At 44.9% G+C, this 26,101-nt stretch overlaps 1 protein-coding gene across 2 annotated transcripts in view; it reads right to left on the reverse strand.

The window, feature by feature from the left end:
- Positions 1 to 17,437, reverse strand: part of EFNA4 (ephrin A4) — a 40,423-nt gene extending 22,986 nt beyond the window's left edge. The window contains exon 1 of one of the 2 annotated variants that reach the window (XM_042439665.1): positions 17,278 to 17,437. In XM_042439665.1, the coding sequence (XP_042295599.1) occupies positions 17,278 to 17,411 (134 nt within the window). In that variant the 5' untranslated portion in view covers positions 17,412 to 17,437. Of the gene's footprint in view, positions 1 to 6,459; positions 6,597 to 17,277 lie in introns of those variants that run through there. The other variant, XM_042439666.1, reaches the window with a different exon arrangement.
- Positions 17,438 to 26,101: the final 8,664 nt, after the last annotated feature.

The following is a 26,101-nucleotide window of genomic DNA, read 5'->3' on the forward strand; positions in this document are numbered from 1 at the left end:
AAATGATGACGGTGGAAGACAACAATATCCACATTTGCCTCTATGAACGTCTAAATGATGACGGTGGAAGACAACAATATCCACATTTGCCTCTATGAATAAAACCAGGCTCCTAAGACAACTAACCTACTCGCCTCTGCTGAGCAATCATCCATCCTAGGTAAGTTACAAATGGCAACTTCGCTCAAATGGATAGACCCCCCTTCCTCTCCCAGCTAAAATACTCAGGTCCTTCAACCTTTCCTTGCAGTATTCATTTCCTTAATTCTTCATCTTCATTGCTCTTCTTGGAACCCATTGCAATTTGTCTATATCCTTCTCAGAGCCTGGAAAAATTAATTTGTTTGGACAACCATGCCACAATGCAAGCTGCCTCCAGCCAGCATGGCCCACGGAGGGGCTGTCTACACAGCAGAAAAACAAATGTGTATTCGCTTGGTTTCCAGTTCTGTAGGAACGCATGACGTATGACTGGTTTCACAGTTATACTTTAGGCAATCATTTTAAAAACTCATTTTTTACTTTGGTTGTTTTAAGGAAAACCAGACCCCCACCCCATGTGTTAAGAACAGGGTGGAATTGGAGTGGTTAAGCTAGCTGGAGAGCGGGACTAGTCAGGCAAGCTTGGTGTGTGTTGCCCTTCTTACTGTTATTCATAAAATAATAACCAAAGTCTAAAATGGAGGCATATCTAGTGTTTTATAAACCCTTTTTACATGCAGTCATGCAGTATTTGCAGGGCTTAGGGTGCCCAGACGCATGCGTTTGTTCAAGTCATTTTCCAACTTATGGTGACACTCAGGCAAACCTATCATGTGTTTTCTTGGCAAGTTTCTTCAAAGGGTTTTCCATTGCTATCCTCTGATGCTGGTTGGTTTAAATGGCAGAGCCGTGATTTGAACCCTGGTCTCCAGAGTCTGAGCCGAATGCTCAAACCACTATGCCATGCTGGCTCTCTAGACACATGTGTACTCCCTTGCAAATTGGGAAGGGGAAGGGGTGGCCCAATCTACCATTAGCTCAGATACACTGTAGGGCAGTGATGGTGAACCTTTTATAGTGCCCAAACTGCAACCCAGACCCCACTTATTTATTGCAAAGTGCCACATCCTTCTGGCTTTCTAGTAAGAGACTCTGGCAAACTCTGTGCTAGGGTGACAGCATGTGTGCCCACAGAGAGGGCTCTGAGTGCCACCTCTGGCACGTGTGCCATAGGTTCGCCATCACTGCTGTGGGGAATAAAGCTGCCCATGTCCTTCACTGCAACTGCCAACAATGGAGTGCTTTACCCTGGTTGCTGCTGCCCTCTTTCCAGCCCAGTCCTGCCCAGAGGTATAAGTATCTAAATAAATAAATAAAATGAGATCAATGTTGATTAGGCTTCCTGCTCACCCTTGCTTGACTTTGGAGCAACTTTCCCACTGGCTGGGGAGGAGGTGGCAGCAACCAAGGGTAAGTGCTCCGTTGGTAGCAATTCCAGTAAAGGCAAAAGTCAGCTTCCATCCTATGTGTGCATGCATCAGGAGACATTAAAAACACATTTAAAATAAATAAATCAACAGCTGCATGCTCTAGCATCTTTAGATCTTACAAATCTAGGAAAGGGTGCAGATGGTCTATGGGGGATAGATAAGCATACTACAGCTAGAACCACAACCCAGAAACATCACCCAAGGAGACATCCTGCTGTGCTTTCTGCAACTGGACTTGTTTATCTTGGATTGGCCTTTTTAGTCGTCAACGCGCTTGTAGGAAGTGCGGGATGAGTCCTTCCTGAATCTTCATTCGCGAAGAAAAGCCAGATAAGCTTGCAAGAGACATTCAGACTCCCTTTACTCACAATGGACACAAAAGGGGAAGAGGATTGTATTGGGGATGCAACCAATGAGAGTTGGAGCTGATAAGACTGACAGGTCAATGATAGGCTATTGGTTGATAGGTTAAGACATGCTGGAAAGATCTGTGCTGATTTGAATTTGGGCACAGGAAACCAGCGACTGCCAGTACAACTTGAGTCTGGTTTATTTCGGTGTGGCACTAATGGGGTTACTGCGCACCAGGGAAATGCGAGGTGGTGAATTTTTTTTCCATCAGCATAGACAACCCCTGAGAATGGTAGTCCTAAAAAATCTGATCATACATAAAAGTATGGAGCCCACACTTGGACTCAGTGTGCCAGGTGAGGCAGAATTTGTACAGAATAAGAAAGAAAGAAAGAAAGAAAGAAAGAAAGAAAAGATGACCGTAGATGATTTACACAATTTTAAAATGGATGATGACGATATCAACTTAGTCAAAGATTCTCCCTACCTTACCTCAATTTTCAATCAAAATGGAGACTGTAGTTCAGAAATTAAAAAACAGCCAGAACAACTAGATTATGAAGGAACTAGGTAAGATCCTGACGCATAAAGATATATCATTGAATGCCAGTCAGGACTGTTCATGCCATTGTATTTCCAGTTTTTAAGTATGGCTGTGAAAGCTGGACAGTGAAGAAAACTGACAGGAAGACCACAGAAATATAGTCTTGAGGAGTGTTCTATGGATACTATGGAGTTCCGGGGGGAAAAAACAAATGCATGGTTCTGAGAACAAATCAAGCCTGAACTGTCTCAAGAAGCTAAACAAATGGACAGAGGCTGTTGTACTTTGACCCTATCATGAAATGATGGCCCCATACAGACAGGCCAAAATAAAGCTGCTTCGGGTCACTTTGGAGCTATGCTGTTTAAATGATGCATGTGTCCTAAGAATCTGGAAGCCACACCAAAGCGACAATCCAGTCCTAAGGACTGGAGCACAGCCTTGGCACAACTTCCGGACTCTTAGTACGCATGCATCATTTAAACAGCATACCTTCAAAGTGACTCGAAGCAGCTTTATTTTGGCCTGTCTGTATGGGGCAAATGTGACCCATTGGAAAGTATTTGGAAAAATGGGAGGCAGCAGGAAAAGAAGAAGGCCACCTTAAAGGCAGATAGACTCAATCAAGGAAGCTTGGGCTGCCCTGAACACGGCTGTTGTCGACAGGATTTCCCAGGGGTCTTTTGTTGATAGAGTCAATGTAAGTCGAAACCAACTTGATGGCAATTACATAACATCAATAACTACTTCTTGAGAATAACATGCTAGGCTTATCTTTCCCCTTTCTAGTACAGATCCATGTGCTCAGAGAGTGAAGCGTCTGCTGCACAAGAGAAACAGAAGCTAGAGAAGTGGCATTCAGACTATGCGCAGGCAATGTACGTGTGTTGTGCAAAAAACAGTACCACAACTGAGCGGAAATGGGCTGCTCTCAGGGTAGAGCAGTTCCAAGCATTTAAAAAGGCAAGGACCACACCTCATTAATTAGGGAGATCAATGACCTATTTTGGTACTGCAATGATCAATGAGATTAGATAATCACTTCCTGTCCTGAGGAGGAGGAGTAGGAATTAAAAACTGAAGATGACAAGATGCAAGAGACATGTGGACATGTTTCCTGATAGCTCCTGATGTGACTTTAATGTAGCCATAAGGAGGTTTTGAATCCAGTCATTGTAACTGTAGCACGTTTATCCCCTCCGGACAGACCCACTGCCCCATTTCCTAGACCTGGAAGAGCTAAAGATGGTAGGATGCATGCTGATAATCTCAAGGCTGGAGTTTTGTAGTGTGCTGAACGCTGGGATACCTTTGTACCAAGTTCAGAAACTTCATTTAATTCAAAACAAGGCAGTTGGATTGATCACTGGTACATCTAAGAGTGAGCATATCACACCAATATTAAAATCACTCCACTGGGTGCCAGTTATTACTTTTGGTTATTATCTTTAGAGCCCTTCACCAATTTGGTCCAGGTTACCTACAGATCACCCCCTTCCATATAATCTACCCTACTCAAGTCCTCAGGCAGACATTTAGATCAAACAGCCAGGACTAGGTTGGCAACTGTCACCCAGATGACCTTTTTATCTGCCACCCATAGACTGAGGAATGACCTGCCAGGAGAGATTCAACAACTAAACATGCTGTCTGAATTTAACACAGTATTAAATACTTCTCTTTTCCGGCAGACCTACCCAGTCAATCTTAAACTATGCATTTTAAATGGGTATATTTTCAATTTTTATGTTTGGATTTTTTTTTAATGTAGCCTATGTTTATGCGTTTTAATCCACAGTGTGGTATCCACTGCAGTTTGGATCGGGCACCTCCCGTGGATACTAAAATCCATGGATGCTCAAATTCCATTATATAGAATGGTGTAGTAAACTGGTGTGCCTCATATAAAATGCCAAAAATCAATGGTGGCTTTTGGGAATTTTGATTTTTTAGAATATTTGTGGATGGTTGAAGCTGTGGATGCAGAATTCATGAATAGAGAGGGCTGGCTGTATACGTTTAAGCAGCTTTATGTGTGCATTTTATCTGTGTTGCATCCTGCCTCGAGTCTTGGAGAGAAGCAGGTAAGAAATAACAACAAAACGATGATGATGATGAGCAGCAACCTTTTTTAAAAAAGCCTCCCTCCAGCTACTTTTCCTCCACTGCAAAAGAGGTACTTGAAGGCAGATCTTTTCCACAAAAGGTAAAAAATAACAGCTGGGGCAACTGTTTCTGGAGAGAGTTAAGCCTCCATCTGCCCACAAAATTTGAGACTGGGCTCTCCACTGGTCATGGTCAGAGGCTGAACAGGTGAACTAAGGAAGAAGTATCCTGAACCTTCAATAGTTCTTTAAAGCAGATGTAATCTGCATGACAAGCCATGCCAGCTGAAATTCTCTCTTCTACACAACTATTAGTAAAGGTGCAGGAGTCCTCCTCCTTATTTCACCTGGCATCCCTAAGCCTGATCATAGTATCATAGAATTTGAAGGGATGTCATATTGAGGAGGGAGCAAGCTTGTTTTCTGCTGCTCCAGAGACTAGGACCGGAGCAATGGATGCAAACTGCAGGAAAAGAGATTCCAGCTCAACATTAGGAGGAACTTCCTGAGAGTAAGGGCTGTTCGACAGTGGAACAAACTCCCCCGGAGTGTAGTGGAGTCTTCTTCCTTGGAGGTCTTCAAGCAGAAGCTGGATGGCCATCTGTCAGGGATGCTTTGATTGTGATTTCCTGCATGGCAGAATGGGGTTGGACAGGATGGCCCTTGCGGTCTCTTCCAACTCTACGACTCTATGATTCTATGATTCTAATTTTTGCAGTTATGGCAGCAATCAGCCAAACAGTCTCTGCCTGAAACTCCATTAGAGTAAAAATGCAGGGTGTGTGTGTCCTGCATCAATCTTGGGAGCCAAACTGTTAAATAACCAGGCATCAATAGAGGGGACAAACTTCACATGGTCAAATATTTATACATGGCCATTTTAAAGTCAACACAAACTTTATTTTCAGCACTTGGCCAGTTAATGTAAGAATGCCCTCTGAATTTCAAAACAGGCTCTCTGTACGTATAGTGTCAACTGTACTAAACTACATGGGACAATTCATATCCATGCTGTGTGGGATGTTTTTTGAGGTTAGGTTACAGACATTTTATGGCTATTGGAAAGCACTTTGCCCATGGCCAAGGGAGCATTATCTAGCCTCACTTCAAAAGGGTTTCTTTTTTCCTTTTTGCCTCAGTTCTATGGTTGGGCTTTGGTGGAATTGAATACATGTGCACACATGTGCACACCAATGCCTGGTTAATAAGGCTTGGGTTAATTCGGTTTTTTAAAAAAGCAATAAGTACACTATTTCTTAAAAAATACCACAATGACTAAACAGAGAAGCACCCAAAGCACAGATTAAGAGTGGAGCCAAGGTTACGGATTTTGCAACAGTGGTACGAAGTCCAAAACCAGGCAAATAATAAGCTCTATGTAAGTGGACATGAGAATAGAGTTTGCAAAACAACCTCTTTGCTGGTTTACTTCTTGCCCAGAATCTGCAATTGAGCTGTCCAGAGGGAAATAAAGACAACGGAAATAAACTAAAAGACAAAAATGTGCATGCATGTGTGGATGAGAGAGAGAGAGAGAGACATGTGTGTGTATACAATACAAAATAAAAATATATATGAGAAACTCCATGGGTTCAAGATTGCTTTTTTCCTTCTTCTACCTCGCTCTGTTTACTGCTGAAAACTCAGAAACTGCAGAAATGCTACATCCTGAATTCTGGCTGCACCTAATAGAAATATTATCCTAATACAGAATTTGGAATACATCTTACTGCCAAAACACAGCTACCTTTAGTTCTGGCTTTTGAGCTGGGAAAGTTACTTTTTTGGGGAGGACAGCAGTTTCCAAAAGCCTTGAGCCACAGTGGCCATGGTGGCTGGCTGCTTCTGGGAGCTGTCATCGCAAACAGCAACGTTCCCAACCTATGTGTGAACACATTAGTGCAGAATGAACTCCAAAGAACCTGTGCACATAACTGTGCGCAAACATCCAGAGGCGTATGTCTGATAGGCGAATGTGTGTACGTACATATATGATGTGTGTGTTCCTGGAACAATCTTGACTTGCAAACTTGCTTTCAGCCTCCAGAGCAGCAAGAGACAGGCAGGGCAGCTTTTTGGAAACTCCCAGAAAAATCTGGAGACATACATAGTCAAAAGATATATAAGCCCAACATATTTTAGATTGTGTGTGTGCTCCTAAGACTACCTTCAGGGATAATTTAGAGTCTACTTTCAAACATTCTTTGGAGCAGGAGGTCTCTAAACAAACAACCAAAATCTGTCCAGAGAATGTTTGAAGTTAGATTTTAAATGTGTGTGTACATGCTTTTAAATTGCCCATCGACTCATGGTAACCCCATGAATTTCTTAAGATCTTCTTGGGCAAGGAATACTCAGAGGTATATTTGCCAGTTCCTTCCTCTGAAATACAGCCTACAGCACCTGGTATTCACTTATGGTCTCCCATCCAAGTACTAACCAGGGCTCTCTGTTTAGCTTCCAAGATTAGAAAGGATCTGGTGACTTTAGGGCAGTGGTTCCCAACCTGTGGGTCGGGACCCTTTTGGGGGTCGAATGACCCTTTCATGGGGGTCGCCTAAGACCATTGGAAAACACCTATTTAATTACAGTTATGAAGTAGCAACGAAAATAATTTCATGGGTTTGGGTCACCACGACATGAGGAACTGTATTAAAGGGTCATGGCATTAGGAAGGTTGGGAACAACTGCTTTAGGGTTTTTAGGCTCCAGAACAAGGCTTTGAGAATACCCGCAGGCCAAAAATCGTTGCACTTCTTTTTACTAACCAAAGAACCATCTTTGGAGTGCTTTGAGAGGTGTCTCCAGTTTTGTCCTGCAGGTTTCATTGGATGCTCCTGTTTCTGCTTCCTTTCTTTTTGGAAGCTCCCAACATCTCACATAAGAAATACAATCAACGGTGCAATAGCTGTAACTCCATCTTCTTGCCACAGGGAGGAAATTATGGTCGCTTCATCTCAATCAAACAGCCCAGAAGGGAAAGCCTCTTGCATTAAACCAAGGGTGGAAACCACCACTGCAAGATCCTTATTCCTTCCGCTCCCATTTTTTCATCCCCAAATCATGTTAAAATAGAAATATAGAAATAGCAAGTATATTTCTATACCACTGATCAGTGAACTAGCACTCCTTTCATGTGCAAGCCAATTGCCTCCAACAAGCTGGGTACTCATTTTACTGACCTACAAAAGGATGTAAGGCTGAGTGGACCTTGGAGTCCTGCCTGGGATCGAACTCACTGGCTGCAGTACTGGCATTTAAACACTGTGCCACCATTTAATGCATTTTAAATTGCTTAGTTCCAAAATGCTCTTTCAGGAAGATTCGTATGCCAAAACAGCCTAAGAAACCCACACAGAATGGGCTGAAGGTGACATATTTTGATGTATCATCACTTCAGGTAGCCCTAAAATGGCAAGCCATAGTCCTCCAGAGTTGAAAATAGGGTGAGATGGTTCACTAAGCGCCAAAGAAAACCAATTACGGTACTATAGCCAAAGTAATGAACATCTAACTAAAGGTGACAGCACACTAATAATGGAGGTAAAACTCAGTTAACAAAGTCGATGCATTCTGGAGCATGATTTCTTTAACAGAAAATGTGGTAACCAAGACAGAAATAACAAGGAATACATGGAGATCCCTACACTACACAAGGAAGAAGAGCAGTTCAATGTATTTCAGCAAGCTTTTTCTTCAAAACTAACAATATGTGTGAATATAAAATGAAATAACAGGCTAGGAAAACTTTGCAGAAGTAAACAGAAACATTTGGTACTTTCTAGGAACAACTTGTAACTTCCTTCCAAAATGCATCCAGGAATGACTTCCTCTTTCACCAGCCTCCACTTTTCTTATGTTTTCCATTTTGGTGGTCAAACTTACAGATCTATGCTTTTAAACATACAGTCAAGTCCTTCTTATACATGGATTTTTTATACACGGATTCAAGCATCCACGGTTTAAAAATGTTCCACAAAGGTATACATTTCAAATATCAAACCTTGATGTTCCATTTTTTATAAGGTACATCATTTTGCTATGTCATTACTTGAGCATCCATGGGTTTTGTTATCCACGGGGGATCTTGGAACCAAACCCCGACATATAACAAGGGTCCACTGTATTAGGGGTGGTCAATGAAGCAGACTTATCTGCTTTCCCCTGTTCTCTAGGGATTCTGGAGGCATCTGCTGCTTGCTTTGCCTGCTTTAGACAGGTACACACAGCTACAGTAAGACAGGCTAGAGTAAAACCCCATTCTTTCCAACTCAACTTTTTTTTATTGCACTGTTTACTGCAGACATGCAGCTACAACCCAGCATCCAAAGTCTATGCTTTTCCAGTTGTTCTTCAACATCTTCACAGTGCAGATGCTGCTAAAAACCTCCAGCTAGACAGAGGATGAGGACAAAAGAGAAGACTGAGCAGACTTCAAAAAACTTTGTAAAAAGCATCTTCACTGTCAGAGGCTTTATTACTGAGATTGTTGCTTGTTGTTAGCTTCCCTAGAGTCAACCTTAACTCACTGTGACCTTGTGGATGAGACATCTCCAAGACCCCCTGTCCTTCATTGCTCTGCTCTGGTCCTGTAAATTCATACCCATGACCTCCCTAACTGAGTCCATCCATCTGGTGTGCAATCTTCCTCTCTTTCTGTTGCATTTCCTAGCATTCTTGTCTTTTCCAATGATTTATGCCTTCTCGTGATGTGGCCAAAGTATTACAGCCTCATTTAATTCACTTGGCTTCCAGGGAGAATTAGGTTTGATCTGGTCAAGGACTCATTTCTTTGTCTTTCGTCTTGTCCACAGTATCACCAGCACTCTTCTCCAGCACCACATCTCAAATGAGTTGATATTCTTTTTATCTGCTTTCTTCACTGTCCAGCTCTCACATCTGTACATGGTAATAGGGTATACAGTAGGTTGTACGATTCTAACGTCAGGGCTCAGTTGTATGTCTTTACTCTTTAGAATCATAGAGTTGGAAGAGACCACAAGGGCCATTCAGTCCAACCCCATTCTGCCATGCAGGAAATCACAATCAAAGCATCCCCATTGACAGATGGCCATCCAGCCTCTGCTTAAAGACCTCCAAGGAAGGAGACTCCACTACACTCCGAGGAAGGAGTGTCTTCCACTGTCGAACAGCCCTTACTGTCAGGAAGTTCCTCCTAAAGTTGAGCTGGAATCTCTTTTCCTGGAGCTTGCATCCATTTAGGATCCTATCTAGTTCTTTCATGGCTGCCCTTCCAATTCCTAATCTTCTTATTTCTTGACTGCAGTCTCTTTTCTGATCAATGTTTGATCCAAGGTACAGGAAACCTTCAACTATTTCAATTTCCTCATAGTCTATGTTGAATTTATGGAGAGCCTCCTTGGTCACTATTTTTGTTTTCTTTATATTCAGCATTAAACCTGCATTTGAGCTTTCTTCCTTGACCTTCCTTACTAATTGTTCCAAGTCTGTGATGTTTTCTACTAGCAGTACAGTGTTGTCCACATATCTTAGATTGTTGATATTCTTTCCTCCTATCTTCACTCCTCCTTCTTCTAAATCTAAACCTGCTTTTTTTCTATTTTCTGCATACAGGGGAACCTTGGTATCCCCCAGGGTTTGGTTCCAAGACGCCCCATGGATACCAAAATCTGTGGATGCTTAAGTCCTATTAAATAATGTATAATAAAATGGTGTCCCTTATATAAAATGACAAAATCAAGGTTTGCTTTTTTAAAAAAAATGTGTTTTGAGTATTTTCAAACCATGGATGCTTGAGTCCGTGGATAAGAAGGGCTGACTGTACAAGCTGAACAGATAGGCTGATACTATGCAGCCTTGTCTGACCTCTTTGCCAATTGGGAACCATTCTGTTTCTCCATATTCTGTTCTTACAGCAGCCTCTTGTCCTAAGTACAGATTTCTCACCAGGAATATGAAATATAGTGGCACTCCCGTGTCTTTAGGAGCTTTCCATAGCTTTCTGTGATCTGAGGTATGCCGATATATATTCAGTTGGAGTAATAGAGACACGGCTAAAATGAAATTGAATTGGAAAGGGGGGAATTCTCTACCAGCATTTGCTCTCTTGTCAAATTTTCTTGCAACGCCACTTCCACTGGTGATCCGTCTTCTCATTCCTTTTCAATTCATATGTCTTCATATACATACATAATTGTTTACATCCAGATCAGTGTTATAGATTGTCTGCTTTGGACCAAAATCAAAATATAAATCAATACAAGTTTTCTCCAGTACTTTCGGTATAACAATTTCCCAGCTCTTAAAGCTCCCAATCTCAGCTGGGATCACTGCGTGAAGATTTCTGTCCTCCTCCAGGTGTTTTGATTGTGTTTTAAATTCTCTAGGATGAATCTTCAAGGAACAAGAGATCCCAGAAGCCTCACCCGTTATTCCAAAGTAGCTGAAAAGAAGTGGGATTTAGACTGGGGTGGGAATTAAGCGGCCCATGGGCCTTAAGGACCCAGGGCTCCTCCTGGCTCAAGTGTTCCCACTTCTGGAAAAAATAATTTGGGGTTAAAATGAGAACTGCAGTTTGTGGAAACCTCCCAGACCAGAATGTCTCCATTAAACAAACCACAGGGTCCCATGCTTTGTTGCCATGGGTCCCAAGCCAGTAGGAAAGTGGGATATTAATTAATTAATTAATTCTTGGCATGAATAAAATCCGCAGCTGACTTACAGATGCTTCCAGTTTGCTCCAAGGCGGCTGAAGCCCTCCTTGGGTGAATCCTTAAGGCAGAAAATCTGCCCACAAGCGACCCACCTCCATTCTAGGTTGTGACCTACCTGGCTCTATTTCACACATGCTTGCTGAGAGGTAAATTTTACCAAGTTTCAAAGAGGACATATTCACAGGTAAAAGCATGTGGATGGTTGCAGGAAGGCAGGTTTTTCTTTCAAAAGAAAATACAGAACTCACAGCAACAATTTTTAGCAGTAAGATTTAAGACTGCAGTCCTGTACCTAAGAGTAAGTCCCACTGCCTTCCTATCAACCGTAGGTGGTTACTGCTTACTTGAAGCATCTGTCAAACTATCCATTTCAGATTTGTACCAATATAAGATGCATCCTGGTGAATCACATTAAAGATTCATATAATGTGTTGGTTTGGAAAATTGCTTTTATTAAAAAGACTACGGCTGCATCTGCGCTGCAGAAATAATCCAGTTTGACACCACTTTAACTGCCATGGCTCAGTGCTACAGAATTCTGGAAACTGTAGTTTGTTGTGGCACCAGAACTCTCTGGCAGAGAAGGCCTAATATCTCACAAAACTACAAATCCCAGAATTCCATATCCATAACGCAAGGGGTGGCGCGTCCCATTCAAATGAATGGGTGCGTGTGCCCATGGCGCCCTGCACCACCGCACACGAGCCCCATTGTTTCTAATGGGGCTCGAGCATAGGCGGAATTCGCCTTACGCGGCGGGGTCCAGAATGGATCCCCCACATAAGGCAAGGAAAAAGAGCAAGAAATATAAAATAAAATAAATATATACGATAAAGACTGTGGGAAGTGAGGCACTTGCCTGATAAGACATAAAAATGGGCACATTAAAAAACAAGTTCTTCACCTAGAACGTTAGCATCTCATGGGAAAGTCTAGTTAGGACATTCTACCTGACACACCAGCTGCAGGAAATCAGTACGTTTTGTGGAAAAAGAGATGCTTGTGGACTGAAGAATATTTTACCTACCATCAGTAGGGGCACTGAATTTAACTCCCCTCCTGATCTTCTGTGGGTGAATAACCAACCTGTGGCCCTCCTGGTCTTAATGTATTGCAGTAATTCCCAAATTTTGGTCCTCCAGATGTTTTGGACACCCCAGCCAGCTTGGCCAAAAGGTATGAATTCTGGGTGGTGACATCCAAAACATCTGGAGGCCCAAAATTTGGGAACCACTGATGTACTGCAACACCCTACACCCTTACTACTAGCTATGCTGTCTGGGGCTGATAGTAGTGCAATCAAACAAATCCCAAACAGTTGTGTTTTTGCCCACCCTTTGCATTAAAAGCATGGGCAACCGCTTTGGATCTGGGAGTCAATTTTCTGCCCTTGGGGCCATCCAAGAACAACAAACAAGAAAAACAAAAAGGGATGTGACTGGAGGTCCACTTCTGGTTTTGAAAAGTGGAATTCTGTTTAAAAGCTGAATCTCTGCTCAGGCTTCCAGGAAAGGCAATTCACCTGCCTTCTTGACCAAGAAAAGGGCTGTCCAGGGAACTGAAGTTAGAAGAGAAGTCATATTGAGGAGGGAGCAAGCTTGTTTTCTGCTGCTCCAGAGAACAGGACCCGGAACAATGGATGCAAGCTACAGGTAAAGTGATTCCACCTCAACATTAGGAGGAACTTCCTGATAGTAAGGCCTGTCCAAGAGTGGAACACACTCCCTCAGACAGTGGTGGAGTCTCCGTCTATGGAAGTCTTTAAACAGAGGCTGGATGGCCATCTGTCGGGGATGCTTTGATTGAGAGTTCCTGCATGGCAGGGGGTTGGACTGGATGGCCCTTGGGGTTTCTTCCAACTATGATTCTATGATTCCATGATGGCTGCAGAAGCATTGGGTGGGTGGGGGGACATTACCCACCTCCCTGCCCTAGAGGGAACAGAGAGGTGGAAATGTAAGCATGAATTTCACAAGTTGAACAAACAGACTGGCACAAGAGAGACCCTTGCTCACCCCCCCCCCCATGTCCAGCAGATTCTGCCATCCTGTTTGGAGAGCGAACATCCCCACTGGGCCCTCGGCCAGCTCCCTCCATGCCACTCTCAAGGCCGCTCTCTGCCTAGACCTAGAGAGAAAGAAAGAGAGAGACCCAAATGCCAGCTAACCAAGGCTCCCACGCTGAGCAAAGCAAAACAAGCTGGAATGTTGCCCCCATAACCCTCTCCCCCTACGTTTCCCTGTAGACTCACCCTGACTCGCCTCCCCGGGTGGGCCTCACTTAGGAAGGAAAAGCGGGCAACCTTGTAACAACACAACACAATCCAGATTACATTCAAGTACCAGTTTCCCATCCCCACCCCCTGCTCCTGCCAGCTGAGCCACTCACTGGGCACGGTGCCACCCACCACCCAAGCAGGGCCATGCCAAACCAGGTTTTTCATACAGCGTGCCAGGGACTTGTCAATGCCAAGATCCAGATTCTCTACCCTGGGATGTAGAGATTAGGGGTGACTAGACTGAAGCTTTAGACATATTGCTGGACTGCAGCCCCCAGCAGCCACATGTGGAAGGAGCAAAACAGAGTCTTGTTAAGTATGATTACAGTTTTGGCTTTCTTACAAGTAGTTCAGATGGGCAAATGTCAGGAATGGTGGGAACCCTCCCAATCTGGTTGAACTGCAACATTCAGCAGCTGCAGACAGTATAATGGTGAGGTACACTGGGTGCTATAGTCATAGAATCCTAGAGTTGAAAGAAGCCACAAGGGCCATCCAGTCCAACCTAATTCTGCCATGGAAGACTGAAAGCACTCCCTGTGACCAATGTCCATCCAGCCTCTGTTTAAAGACCTCCAAAAAAAGGAACTCCACCACTCTCCAAAGCAGCATCTTCTTCTACTGTCAGGTCATGAAGTTCCTCCTAATGTTGAAGTGGAATCTCTTTTCCTTTAGTTCGCATCCAATGCTCCGTGTCCTAGTCTCTGGAGCAGCAGAAAACAAGCTTGCTCCATCCTCAATATAACATTAAACATTTAAACATGGCTATCATGTCACCCCTTAACCATCTCTTCTCCAGGTTAAACATATCCAGCTCCTTAAGCTGCTTCTCATAGAGCTTAATACCTTCCAGAGCTTTCATCATTTTGATCAACCTCCTCTGAACACGTTTCAGCTTGTCAATATTCCCCTTGAATTGTGGTGCCCAGAACTGGGCATAGCATTCCAGGTGAGGCCTGATCAAAGCAGAATAGAGTGGTACTTCTATTGATGCAGCTGAGAATTGCATTGACTTCTTTAGCTGCTGCATCACACTGTTGACTCATGTTCAGCCTGTGGTCCACTAACAGCCTTGATAGACTGGCATCGGGGCAGAGTGGGGACGTGGCGTCCACATGACGCACCACCCCACCTCGCCTCCATGCCAGTGTGACATTGTGCGCCCCACTGCACACAACGGATGGCTTCACAGCACTCCTCTAGAGCTGTGTCCAGATGACGCAGCGCCAAAGGAGTCCCAAATAGCCGCAGCACTGGAAGCTATGGTGCCCTTTCTGCAACACAAAAAGGAGCGGTGTGTAGTTGCTGTGGCCCTGATCCGGCGAAGACAGAGATGGCTGCAGGCTACCCCTTAGGGGCAGTCTCTTCGCCCCCTAAGACCCCTAGATCTGTTTCCCATGTACTGTTGTCAAGCCAGGAATCCCCAACAGCATTTGGAGACCTGCATTTTGCCCATTTATGAATGAGCTCAATATGGTCCTGAGCAGGCATCAAGTGTTTTTCCTGGACTACTTACAAAAAGCATGCACACACACACATGCACACACCAGAAATGATAGAAAAGGCTTTCCAGAGCAAACAGTAAGCCAGGGCACAACTCTCAGAATCCTTCTGCCAGAATAGGCAGATTTCCTTGCCAGTTGAGGAAATCTGGGAACTGTAACTTCACAAAGGTTTTGAGTTTTCCATGTTGTAGCAAAAACAAACCATGGCATGGGTACCACCTGAAAAGATTGGTTTTGGCAACCTTTTGTGGGCACTCACAGACATCCAGTTCCACTCCTTAAGACAACGACTGGCGCCAAGGGCTGGTAGTTATTGAACTCATACTTATTTATACCTCTGACTCTGTACAGCTGCAGCCCGGTTCTTAACATAGGTCTACCTGTGCCAGGACAGATGTCCCCTGAACTAGCCGGCCAAGACTGGCACAGCGAAAAAGGGTTTCTGAAGCCTTTCCATCGAGAGAATCCAACACAGTTTCCCACCAAGTTCTCCAGGGAACTTTGAAAGGGAAAGGAGGCAAGTCACATCTGTGGCCATTTCAAAGCAACTCAAAGGAGGCAGGGAAGCCATCAACAAGCACAGACAAGCAGGGAAGCCGGCTGGCACCAAGGAGGGCACAAACCTGGGCCAGCCTCTCCAAGGTGAGCTGGGGAAGGGTTGCGTGGACACAGAGAAGTCCAGGCAGCTAGGTCTCTTGGCACAAGGCATGCTGAAAGGCCACACCAACCCAGCTTGGGAAAGGGGCTTTTGGGGGACAACAAGGTCCAGAATCCCCCACAGGCAGGCTGCAGGGAATTCTGGACTTTATCGTCCCCCAAAAATCACTTTCTAGGGCAACCTGATAGGGGATTCTGGCCCTTACTGTCCCACCAAGTCACTTTTCAAAGCTGGGTACAGGGGATTTGGAGCATACTGTCCCCCAAAAATCACTTTCCAGAGGAGGTTATGAAGAATTCTGGACTTTACTGCCCCCCCCCCCCAAAAAAGTCACCTTCCAGATCAGGTTGATCAGGTTTCTGTGGGGGGCACCTGGGGCCTTATTGTTCCCCAAATGTCACTCTCCGGAGCAGCTTGTGGGGGATTTGCGGCCTGGTTGTCCCAAAAAGCCACTTTCCAGAGCTGGATGTGGGTAATCTGGGGCCTTATTGTTCCCCTAAAGCCACTTTCTAAGGCAGGCTGCAAGGAATCCTGGACCTTAACATCACTTAAAAGCACTTTCTAGATCCAAAAGGTCCAAAAGTCACTTTCCAGAGCTGGGTGTGGAAGATTTGGGGCCATATTGTTCCCCCCAAAAGTCACTCTCCAGAGCAGGCAATGAGGAATTCTGAACTTTATCCCCCCCCCAAAAAAAAAAGACACTCCCTAGAGCTCTGGTGCTAAGCCAAGGAAGGTGGGCCACTGATGGGGGGAAAGTCTTTTGGGGGTGGTCTCTCAGTGGAAGAGGCCTGGGTTCAGTGGGGCGAAGGGGGCACCTGGGACTAGCCTCCAGACAAAGGCGAGGCTGCTGAGAGCAGCGCAAAATGGAGCCGAGGAAGAAAAGAGGGGCAGGGACCCCCTTCTCCCCTCTTCCTGCCCCTCCCTCCCCCTCCCCTGAAGCAGCTGCCTCAGACTGAGGAGGGGCTCCCCAAAAACCTTTCTTCTAAGGGGGGGGGCTCTTCTCCCCCCCCCCCCCCCCCAATCCCCCCCCACCCCCCCCTGGAAAGTTTGCTTTTGGGAGACAGTAAGGCCCCCAAATCCCCCGCAGCTTGTTCTGGAAAGTGACTTTTGGGGGGACAATAAGACCCAGAATCCCCCCCCCACAAAGCTGGAAAGTGACTTTTGGGGGACAATAAGGCTGCAAATCCCCCACATACAGAGTTAGAAAGGGAGCTTTTGGGAGAACAACAAGCCCCAGAATCCCCCTCCCAAAGCTGGAAAGTGACTTTTGGGGGACAATAGGGCCCAGAATCCCCTGCAGATTGCTCTGGGGAGACAATAAGGTTTAGAATCCCCCCACATAGCTAGACTTTTGTGGGGGGGACAATAAGGCTGCCAACCCCCATAACCTGCCCTGGAGAGTGTCTTTTGGGGAGCAACAAGGCCCAGAATCCCCCATCGATATCCAGCCAGTTCTGACTTTTGGGGGACAATAAGCAAGAGAAAGGGGGAGGGATATATGGAGCATAGTTGATCCCCCTGATACACACTTTTTTGGGGGGCACACCTTTTGGAGCTCAAAAAGGGGGGTCCTGCTTTGTAGTCCTGGGGTCTCCTTCCAAAATGAAGCCCCCCCCTCTCTCTCTCTCTCTCTCTCTCTCTGTCTTCTTTCCCTGCTCTTGAGAGTTACCTGGGGTTGCTGGAGTTCCAGAAGACCTTGTGCCGGAGCCCGGGCACCTGCTGGCAGAGGAGGAAGAGGAGGCAGAGGGCGCCCCGGAGCCCCATCGGTTCCCGAGGCACAGCCCCACTGCAGCCCCACCGCATCCCACAAGAAGGAGAAGGAGGAGAAGGAGAAGGAGCGCAGAGGCGAGGGAGCCACGCCGGAGCCACGCCCCCTCCTGCCGCCCGCTCCAACTTTCCACCAATCACAGGGCGGCATTCTGGAAAAAGCAAAGGCAGGGAGAGAAGAAAGGGAGGGGGGAGGAGCGAATGGGTCCGGCCTTAAGCCTCGGTGGCGCAGCGGTTAAATGCGGTACTGCAGCCTCCCTCTCAACAGTCCCAAGGGTTGCGAGTTCGAAGCCAGCCAGGGGCCCCAGGGTCCAGGCAGCCTGGCATCCTTGAGTATGGAAAAACCACAAACAACAAAAACACCATGTTTTGACCTGAGAGGAGACCTCTCTAGGAATCTCTGGGTCCTCCATGGCAACTCTATGGTCAACATCCGACAGACACTGACCATAGAACTTGCGATGGAGAAGCTACAAAGGTCTAGTAGAGTCTTCTCTCTAGGGATCTCTAGGCCTTTCAGGGCAACTTTTGGTTAAAGTTGACCATAGAGTTGCACTGGAGGACCTAGATATTCCTAGAGCGGACATATTAATCCAATCTGTCAATGATCAAAACTGCAAATATGGAGGAATGAGTGTATTTTAAGGAGTGTCATATTGAGGCGGGAGCAAGCTTGTTTTCTGCTGCTCCAGAGAACAGGACCCAGAACAATGGATGCAAGCGGCAGGAAAAGAGATTCCACCTCAACGTTAGGAGGAACTTCCTGACACTTAGAACCATAGAATCCCAGAGATGGAAGAGACCCCAAGAAGGGCCATCCAGTCCAACCCCATTCTGCCATGCAGGAACTCTCAATCAAAGCATCCCTGAGAGAGGGCCATCCAGCCTCTGTTTAGAGACCTCCACAGAAGGAGACTCCACCACTTTCTGACTGACAGCCCTTACTGTCAGGAAGTTCTTCCCACTGTTTAGGGTGAATCTCTTTTCCTGGAGCTGGCATCCATTGTTCCGGATCCTGTTCGGACGCTTGAAAGACCGGTTGAAAGAACATGCTCTATTCATGTTAAAATGAGCATATATTCACTTGTGTCACGTTAAAAGGTGAATATAATGGTCATCCAATAGCTCCCGGTCCATGCCTCTTCATTAGCAAGAAGCAGCCCCCCCTCAGCAATGCAGAAGCAAAATTGAAGCGGAAATGCAGCGTGGCTTAATGGCAAACCCCCTGTTCTGGATTGGGGAGGGGAACCAGGGCCAAAGGAGACATGTACATCACACCAAACAGCGCACTGAGTGCAAAGTTGCCCAGGAACAGGGTTTTTGACTTCACCAGTTCACCAAATTTACTTAACTGTGGGCTGACGCATGATTGGGTTCGGAGTGCGTTCGGACTGCCAGTGATCGCGTCTGGTGACCTTTCGCGCAATAACATGAATACACATAATTCCGTTCAGGATGACACTGGATTATACTTCCAATTTCAGTCGTGTGATATCCTCAATTGATAACAAATGGTCTGCCAATGTTCATAGAATCCTAGAGTTGGAAGAGACCGCAAGGGCCATCCAGTCCAACCCCATTCTGCCATGCAGGAAATCCAAATCAAAGCATCCCTGACAGATGGCCATCCAGCCTCCGTTTGAAGACCTCCAAGGAGGGAGACTCCACTACACTGCTCCCACCTTAAGAATCCAGAGGTTGCACCAAAGCTGCCCTCCAGTGCTTAGGAATGGAGTGTGGCTTTGGCGCAACCTCCAGACTCTTAGGACTCATGCATCATTTAAACAGCATACCTCCAAAGAGACCCGAAGCAGCTTTATTTTGGCTGTCTGTAACAGGCCCATGTTACTCTGTTTTAATATAAAAGTAATTGGGGGGAGGGGGATCTAACAGCCCCTTTATGACTGATTTATTTTATCATGAGTTTTCAGAAACCGTTGCCTACTTTTTTCAGCTGCGCTAACGAATACATTTAAGCTTTAAAGTTATGTAAACTTTGTGGGGGAAAGTGGAATGAAAAGTGTAATGGGATTAGGATTGTAGCTATGGAGAAGGGAGCAAAATGCAGGCATTGTCCTCCCCCAAGAAGATTTCACATTTGCTTTCATTGCTCAGATTCCTAGCATTGAAGTAACCAAACTTCAGTCCAGCCTTTTCAGATACAGTTCAGGCATCCAAAGAAAAGGGGTAGGCAAAATCACCAAAGGAATGCAAACACAGCAAATACAAAGAGTTTTATATGCGAACGTCTTTCAGTTTCTCACTCTCTGCAACACAAGAAATTTGGGGAGTGAAGGAAAATGTAATGGGGAAAGGTATTGAATTATTATTTGAGAAGCAATGCTCTCATTTTGCTGCCTTGTAGTTTTACCCCTGAATGGGATACGGAACGATGCAAATTGTGACACTGGCAATAAACCTTCAAAATGCACTGTACAACAATACAGGTCTCTTCCGCAAATTTTCTTACTTCAAGATAACATATTTTAAGAGGAGCGAAATTTATTGTTTGAACACTAACACAGCAACCTCTTTTCCCCAAGCCTTTTTTGCTTCCTCTTCACTTTTGTCTTTCCTTGCTGCTCAATGATACCTACGCAGCAAGACAACAGTCTAAACTTGCATTTGTGTTATTATCCTCCTTCCCTTTCCCAGTTGTATGAGAACAGTGAAAGACCCTCGCTTCTTGGATAATATTCCAGTGAACCCAGCAAGATTAACTTCTGAGCAAACATCGGATTTCACCGTACCGTTTCGCCCTTGCGCTCTCTTCCTTTGGGATGCAGAACTTGGAAGCGCTGTAATTATGGTACCTTCAAAACCAAATGTATTTGTAAATAAGTAAATCGCTCCATTGTGAAGACTTGCTTTCTAGAAATCTCTAGGTCCTCCAGTGCAACTCTGCCAGAAATTGATCATGCAGGAGAACGTAGATGTTCCTAGGAAAAAGACTTCTCTATCCAGCATGATTCTGTTATCAACGTCTGGCAGATGTTGACTACAGAGTTGCATTGGAGGACCTGGAGATAAGGATTGTTGTTAATTGCCTTCACGTTGATCTTGACCCATGGTGACCCTATGGATGAGACATCTATCCTCTACTGCTCTACACAGCTCCTGGAAACTCATATTCATGGTCTCTTTAATAAAGTCCATCCAGCTAACATGTGGCCTTCCTCTCTTTCTACTTCCCTCCACCTTTTCAAACATTATTGTCTTTTCCAACTATTCATGCCTTCTCATGATGTGTCCAAAGTATGACAGTCTAAGTCTTGTCATCTTGGCTTCTAGGAATAGTTCTGCCTTGATCTGCTCTAGGACCTATTAGTTTGTCCTTTTCGCGGTTCAGGGGATCCTCAGCACTCTTCTCCAGCACACATCTCCAATGAGTTGATTTTCCTCCTATCTTCTTTCTTGACTGCCCATCTCTCACATCCATACATAGTAACAAGGAACACAATGGCTTCTACGATTCAAACTTTTGTGCTGAGCTTTATATCTTTGCATTTTAGGATCTTCTCTAGTTCGTTCATAGTTGCCCTCCCCATTCTTAATCTTCTTGTGATTTCCTGATTGCAGTCCCCGTTCCGATCAATGTTTGGTCCCAGCTATGAGAACTTACTATTTCTATTTCCTCATTGTCTAGATCAGTGATGGCGAACCTATGGCATGCGTGCCAGAGGTGGCACTCAGAACCCTCTCTGTCGGCACATGTGCTGTCACCCCCAGCACATAGTTTGCCAAAGTTTGTTACTAGAAAGCCAGAGGGACATGGCACTTTGCAATAAATAAGTGGGTTTTGGGTTGCAGTTTGGGCACTTGGCCTCTAAAAGGTTCACCATCACTGGTCTAGATTGAATGTGTATAAGTTCTCTGTGGTCATTATTTTTACTTTAAAAGGACAGGATTTTTTTATATGTGGTCTTTCCACATTCACAGGGGTCCTTCACTCTTAACCCCAGCAAATGTGGAGAGACTGTGAGTTCCTGAATGGCCCTCATGTCTCTTCTAATTCTATGATTCTTTCTCAGCCTTGTGCCTCATGGCAGCCCATGATAGGAAGAGGGTCCCGGAGAACTGTGCCTAGGGGCTCAGAGACTTGCTGGGCCTCTCATTTGTGATTATGAAACGGGAGGTAATGCCAGGAGAAGGACAAGAGCAAAGTGCCTTCCTTCCATACTTATTGCTTGTGAAGATTATTAGACACATGGTGCTTATTCTGTGAACGAAGAGGAATTGTCCCATCACTTCAGTATTAACGGGTTATCCTTTTATTAAGAAATGGAGGTAAATGATGGGACAATTCCTCTTCATTGACAGGATTATTATTATTATTATTATTATTATTATTATTTATATAGTGATGTAGATTTGCACAGCACTGTAGATAAAACAATAAATATAAAAGGGTAAACCTGCCTATGGCGTACAATAATCACAGGGTAATCGCAATGTCTGATAATCTTTGCGCAATCGATAAGGATGGGAGCATAGTGCTTTGCTCCCGTCCTCCTCCTGTCATTACCCCCCATCTGATAATCTCCTGCGTCTCTAACCAAGGAGACAGTTAAAAACATGAACACCAATTAAAAATACATAATCAGTTAAAAGAGCATAACATCAATTTAAAAAGCATACATATTGAAAACAACCAGTTCATAATTCAAAAACCATCTGGGCAGGCTTGCCGGAACAAATGGGTCTTGAATGCTTTTTTAAACTCAGACAGTGTGTCCAGATGTTGAGTCTCTTCCAGGAGGTCACTCCACAATCCGGGGGCGGCTGAAGAAAAAGTCTTCTGGTAATACTCGCCAGAAGACCTGAGTGTATGGCAGGGATATCAATACAGTTGGCATCACCCAGGAGATTATCACACAGGGGTCAAGAATGGAACAAGAGTGGAACAATTGCAGCATTAAAACATAATGGGTGACAGATTATCTCACAATGGAGTCATTTCCACTTGTGTCATTTCCACGCGCTTGTGGCAGTGAACAGGAGCATCATGCTATAACACTCTTCCATTCCCCAGATTTTTGCAATAGCTATATAACACTGGGGTAAAAAACACACAAAAAGCGATTTCTTGTTCCGTGCACAAAATCTTTTTCCATTAGTAAGTTGTAAATGTAAAGTTATGTGCGCGTGTTTTCATATGGGAAATACTGCTCTTGCTCTTGTGGTTTTGTTATCGCGAGAGCGTGTTACTCTTTTTATATATGACAACTTATTAACACATGGGCAGAAGCATAGCAAAAAATATTTTTAATTCCATGTGCCTATATGCAAAAGGCTGCTGTCTCATTGGCCATTTTCAGCAGAATACACCATTCTGAGGACCTCTCTAAACTGCAAATCCCAGGAAACCACAGGATGGCCCCAATGCAGTTAAAATGAGATCAAAGTGTTGTGATGATGTTGTAAAGAAAGAAACCTCGTCTGGCCCCCTCTCTGCTCTCTTTTTGCCGGCAGGTAAAGCCCTTTCCATATAAACAGGCATTTAGCAAGTAACTGGTTGTGCAGAACAGTTTTGCTAATGGGGTGTGCAGCTGCGTGCCACGTTTTCATCTTTATAGCCGACTTACAAAAATTAAAACAAACGCAGATGCCTCAAAAGACATCAGCAAAACCATATAAATGTTCTTTCAAACATACCATTAAACAATCTACAGAAAACCATTCACAAATGCATGGAAAGGCAGAAGCCTTTTAAAAAAAAGTTAAGGTAGAAAATGAAAACCAGCCAAACACACCGTTAAAAATGCCCTTTGTAAGTCAGTTCCTACAAGCCAGTTGGAACAGATATGTTTTCAGTCCCCACTGAAAAGACAGCAAAAAAGGAGCCTCCTTAGGGAAGAGGTTCCAAAACCTGGGAGCAGCCACCAAGGAGGCCTTATCTGTTGTACCTCCCAAATCTGCCTGGAAACAGGGACGTAGCCAAGGGGGGGGTTTCTTGGGGTCCGGACCCCCCCTTCCATTAGATAAAATGAATGGTGCATGCTGCCGCGCCACCACACCCAAGCCCCATAATAATGGTGGCACTTAGTCTGGACCCCTCTCTTCCCAAAATCCTGGCTACATCCCTGCTGGAAAGGCAATGGGACTGAGGCTGCAACTGCACTGCAGAGATAGTCCACTTTGACACTACTTTACTTGCCGTGACTAAATGCTATGGAGTTCTGGGAAGTGTAGTTTGTTACGGCATCTCTGGTTCTATTCCACTTCTGGTTCTATTCAATAGATTTAAGTCACGGCAGTTAAAGCGGTGTCAAACTGGAGTATCTCTGCAGTGCAGTACCAAACTGGAGTACCTCTGTAGAGGAGCCATGTAGCTCCTGAAGATGTCTGGGGGCTCATATGGAAAGATATAGGCCCCATACAGATAGGCCAAAATAAAGCTGCTTTGGGTCACTTTGGAGGTATATTGTCTAAATCAGTGATGGCGAACCTATGGCACGCGTGCCAGAGGTGGCACTCAGAGCCCTCTCTGTGGGCACACATGCTGTTGCCCTAGCACAGAGTTTGCCAGAGGTTCTTACTAGAAAGCCAGAGGGACGTGGCACTTTGCAATAAATAAGTGGGGTCTGGGTTGCAGTTTGGGCAGTCGGTCTGTAAAAGGTTCGCCATCACTAGTTTAAATGATACATGTGCTCTAAGATTCCGGAAGCTGCACCAAAGGACTGGAGTGTGGCTTAGGCACGGCTTCCGGATTCTTAGGACGTATATATGAGGCCAAAGTCTCTCACATAAGCTCATCCTTCCCTGATCAGTTGCCAGTCCCAGAATCCACGGCTGCTTGCTCATCAGAGGAGCCAAGGAAGAAAGGGAAACCTGGCCGGGAGGCTCTGCACCCTCTTATTCTTTGACTGAATTTTTCTGCCCGCCTTCTCCCTGGCACACATGGTTTCTCTACTGCCAGCAACAAAACGGGTACATGTTGGAGAGTTCTCCCAAGCGCGACATATTGAAGCGTTTAGCATGATTAATGTTTTGTTTCTCTTCTCCAGGCCAAAACTCTTAGCAATAATAACTCCCCCCTCCATTTTCTTTTTATGATTTTTTAAAAAGCCATGAATATTTCCCTTGTTTTTATCCCCCTTCTTCCTTGGCTCCATGATGATGGCACTACTCAGCAGCAGCAGATCTTTCTTCTGTTACAGAGGAAGATGGGGGTCAATTTCCTTCCCCCACCCCATGCGCCATATGTTCCTCCCACATTATATATTTATGGCGCAAGAAGCAAAATTAAAGAGCCGTTACTCAGCAGATTTAATTGGACTACAAACCGCGTCGTCCCCAGCTAGCAGGGGTGGTTTGTCAGTGGTAATGGGAGTTGTTGTCCAACACGGGAAATATAGGGTATGTTAATGATTTGCTAAGCTTCAGAGATTAGATGCCTCACATTATGGTCACATGACAATATTTTCTATTGTACGATCATTTTCTAGATGGTTTATATAGTTTCATTATTCCACTGGATGCCTAAAATTGCATTATTGTAGTAAATGCATGCAATTTATGGTTTAAAGAAGTGTTGATAGTATTGGCACATTATAGACGGACCCATAGAGGTGCTGTCGTCATGTGCGAGGGGCGTCACTTTTAGGCACCCCTTGCCCCTCGCAGGTGACGAGGGCGTCAAAATGGCAGCACCCTATACACATGGGCATCGCCATTTTGACATGATGGATGCCTAGCGTCCGCACGTCTCGGCACCCTTGTGACGCTGCAAGGGCACCATTGGTGCCTTGCGGTGTCACAACCGCACCAGAAAAAGAAGCCGCTTTTTGCGGCTTCTTTTTGCTGTGCTGGGGAGCCGCACGGTTTGTCTGCTGACATTCTTTAGTTGTGGTCCAACCTCATGGAAGTGGGGCTGGCTAGATGAAAACAGTTGATGTGCCACCCACAAGTAGTGCCCTCCACCACATGCGTTGGACTACAAGTCCCATTGTCCATCACCATCACCTATGTTGGGAAGACTGGAAGGAATATGAAAGGATCCCATAAATAGGTATGTGAGGTATATCTTAGTTTATGGAAGCTTTCTTCATTTAGAAGAAGCAGAGATCATAGAATCATAGCGTTGGAAGAGACCGCAAGAGTGTTATATGGGGGAGAGAGTTCAATTTATCAATATTCTTCCTTTGTGTCCATACTTATATTAACTACAACTTGTCAGAATTATAAATACTGTTCTCTATTGGTTTTGTGGACCTTGATTTTACTTGATTTTGTATCTTATATATTTATATGTTTTTCATTAGCTGTTGTGTGCCTTCAAATCATTTCTGGCTTATGGCAGTTCTAAGGTGAACTTATCACAGGTTTTTCTTGGCAAGTTTCTTCAGAGGAGGGTTGCGGTTGCCATCCTCTGAGGCTGAGAGAATGTGACTTTGCCCAAGGCCACCCAGAGAGCTTCATGGATCATCGGGGATTTGAACCCTGCATCATAGTCCAGCACTCAAACCACTACACCAAAATGGCTCTTGTCCCAAGTCTGAATTTTGTCATTAAAAAGGTTATAAGGCCTAGTGGTTTCTCAGTGATATTAAACCTCAGCGATATTCAATCATCCTTGAAAACATGTGTTGCCGGTTTAGAGCCGCGAGATTTCAGTTCCAAATCTTAAAGCCCAGAGGCAACTCCTTGCAATGTTACCGGGGGCAAGTCTTGGTAATGTCAATATACATTATATGTGAAGCATCAGCCACAGTTGCACAGAGGAT

The sequence above is a fragment of the Sceloporus undulatus genome, chromosome 9 (genome assembly GCF_019175285.1).
Source record: "Sceloporus undulatus isolate JIND9_A2432 ecotype Alabama chromosome 9, SceUnd_v1.1, whole genome shotgun sequence".
Lineage (NCBI taxonomy): Eukaryota > Metazoa > Chordata > Lepidosauria > Squamata > Phrynosomatidae > Sceloporus > Sceloporus undulatus.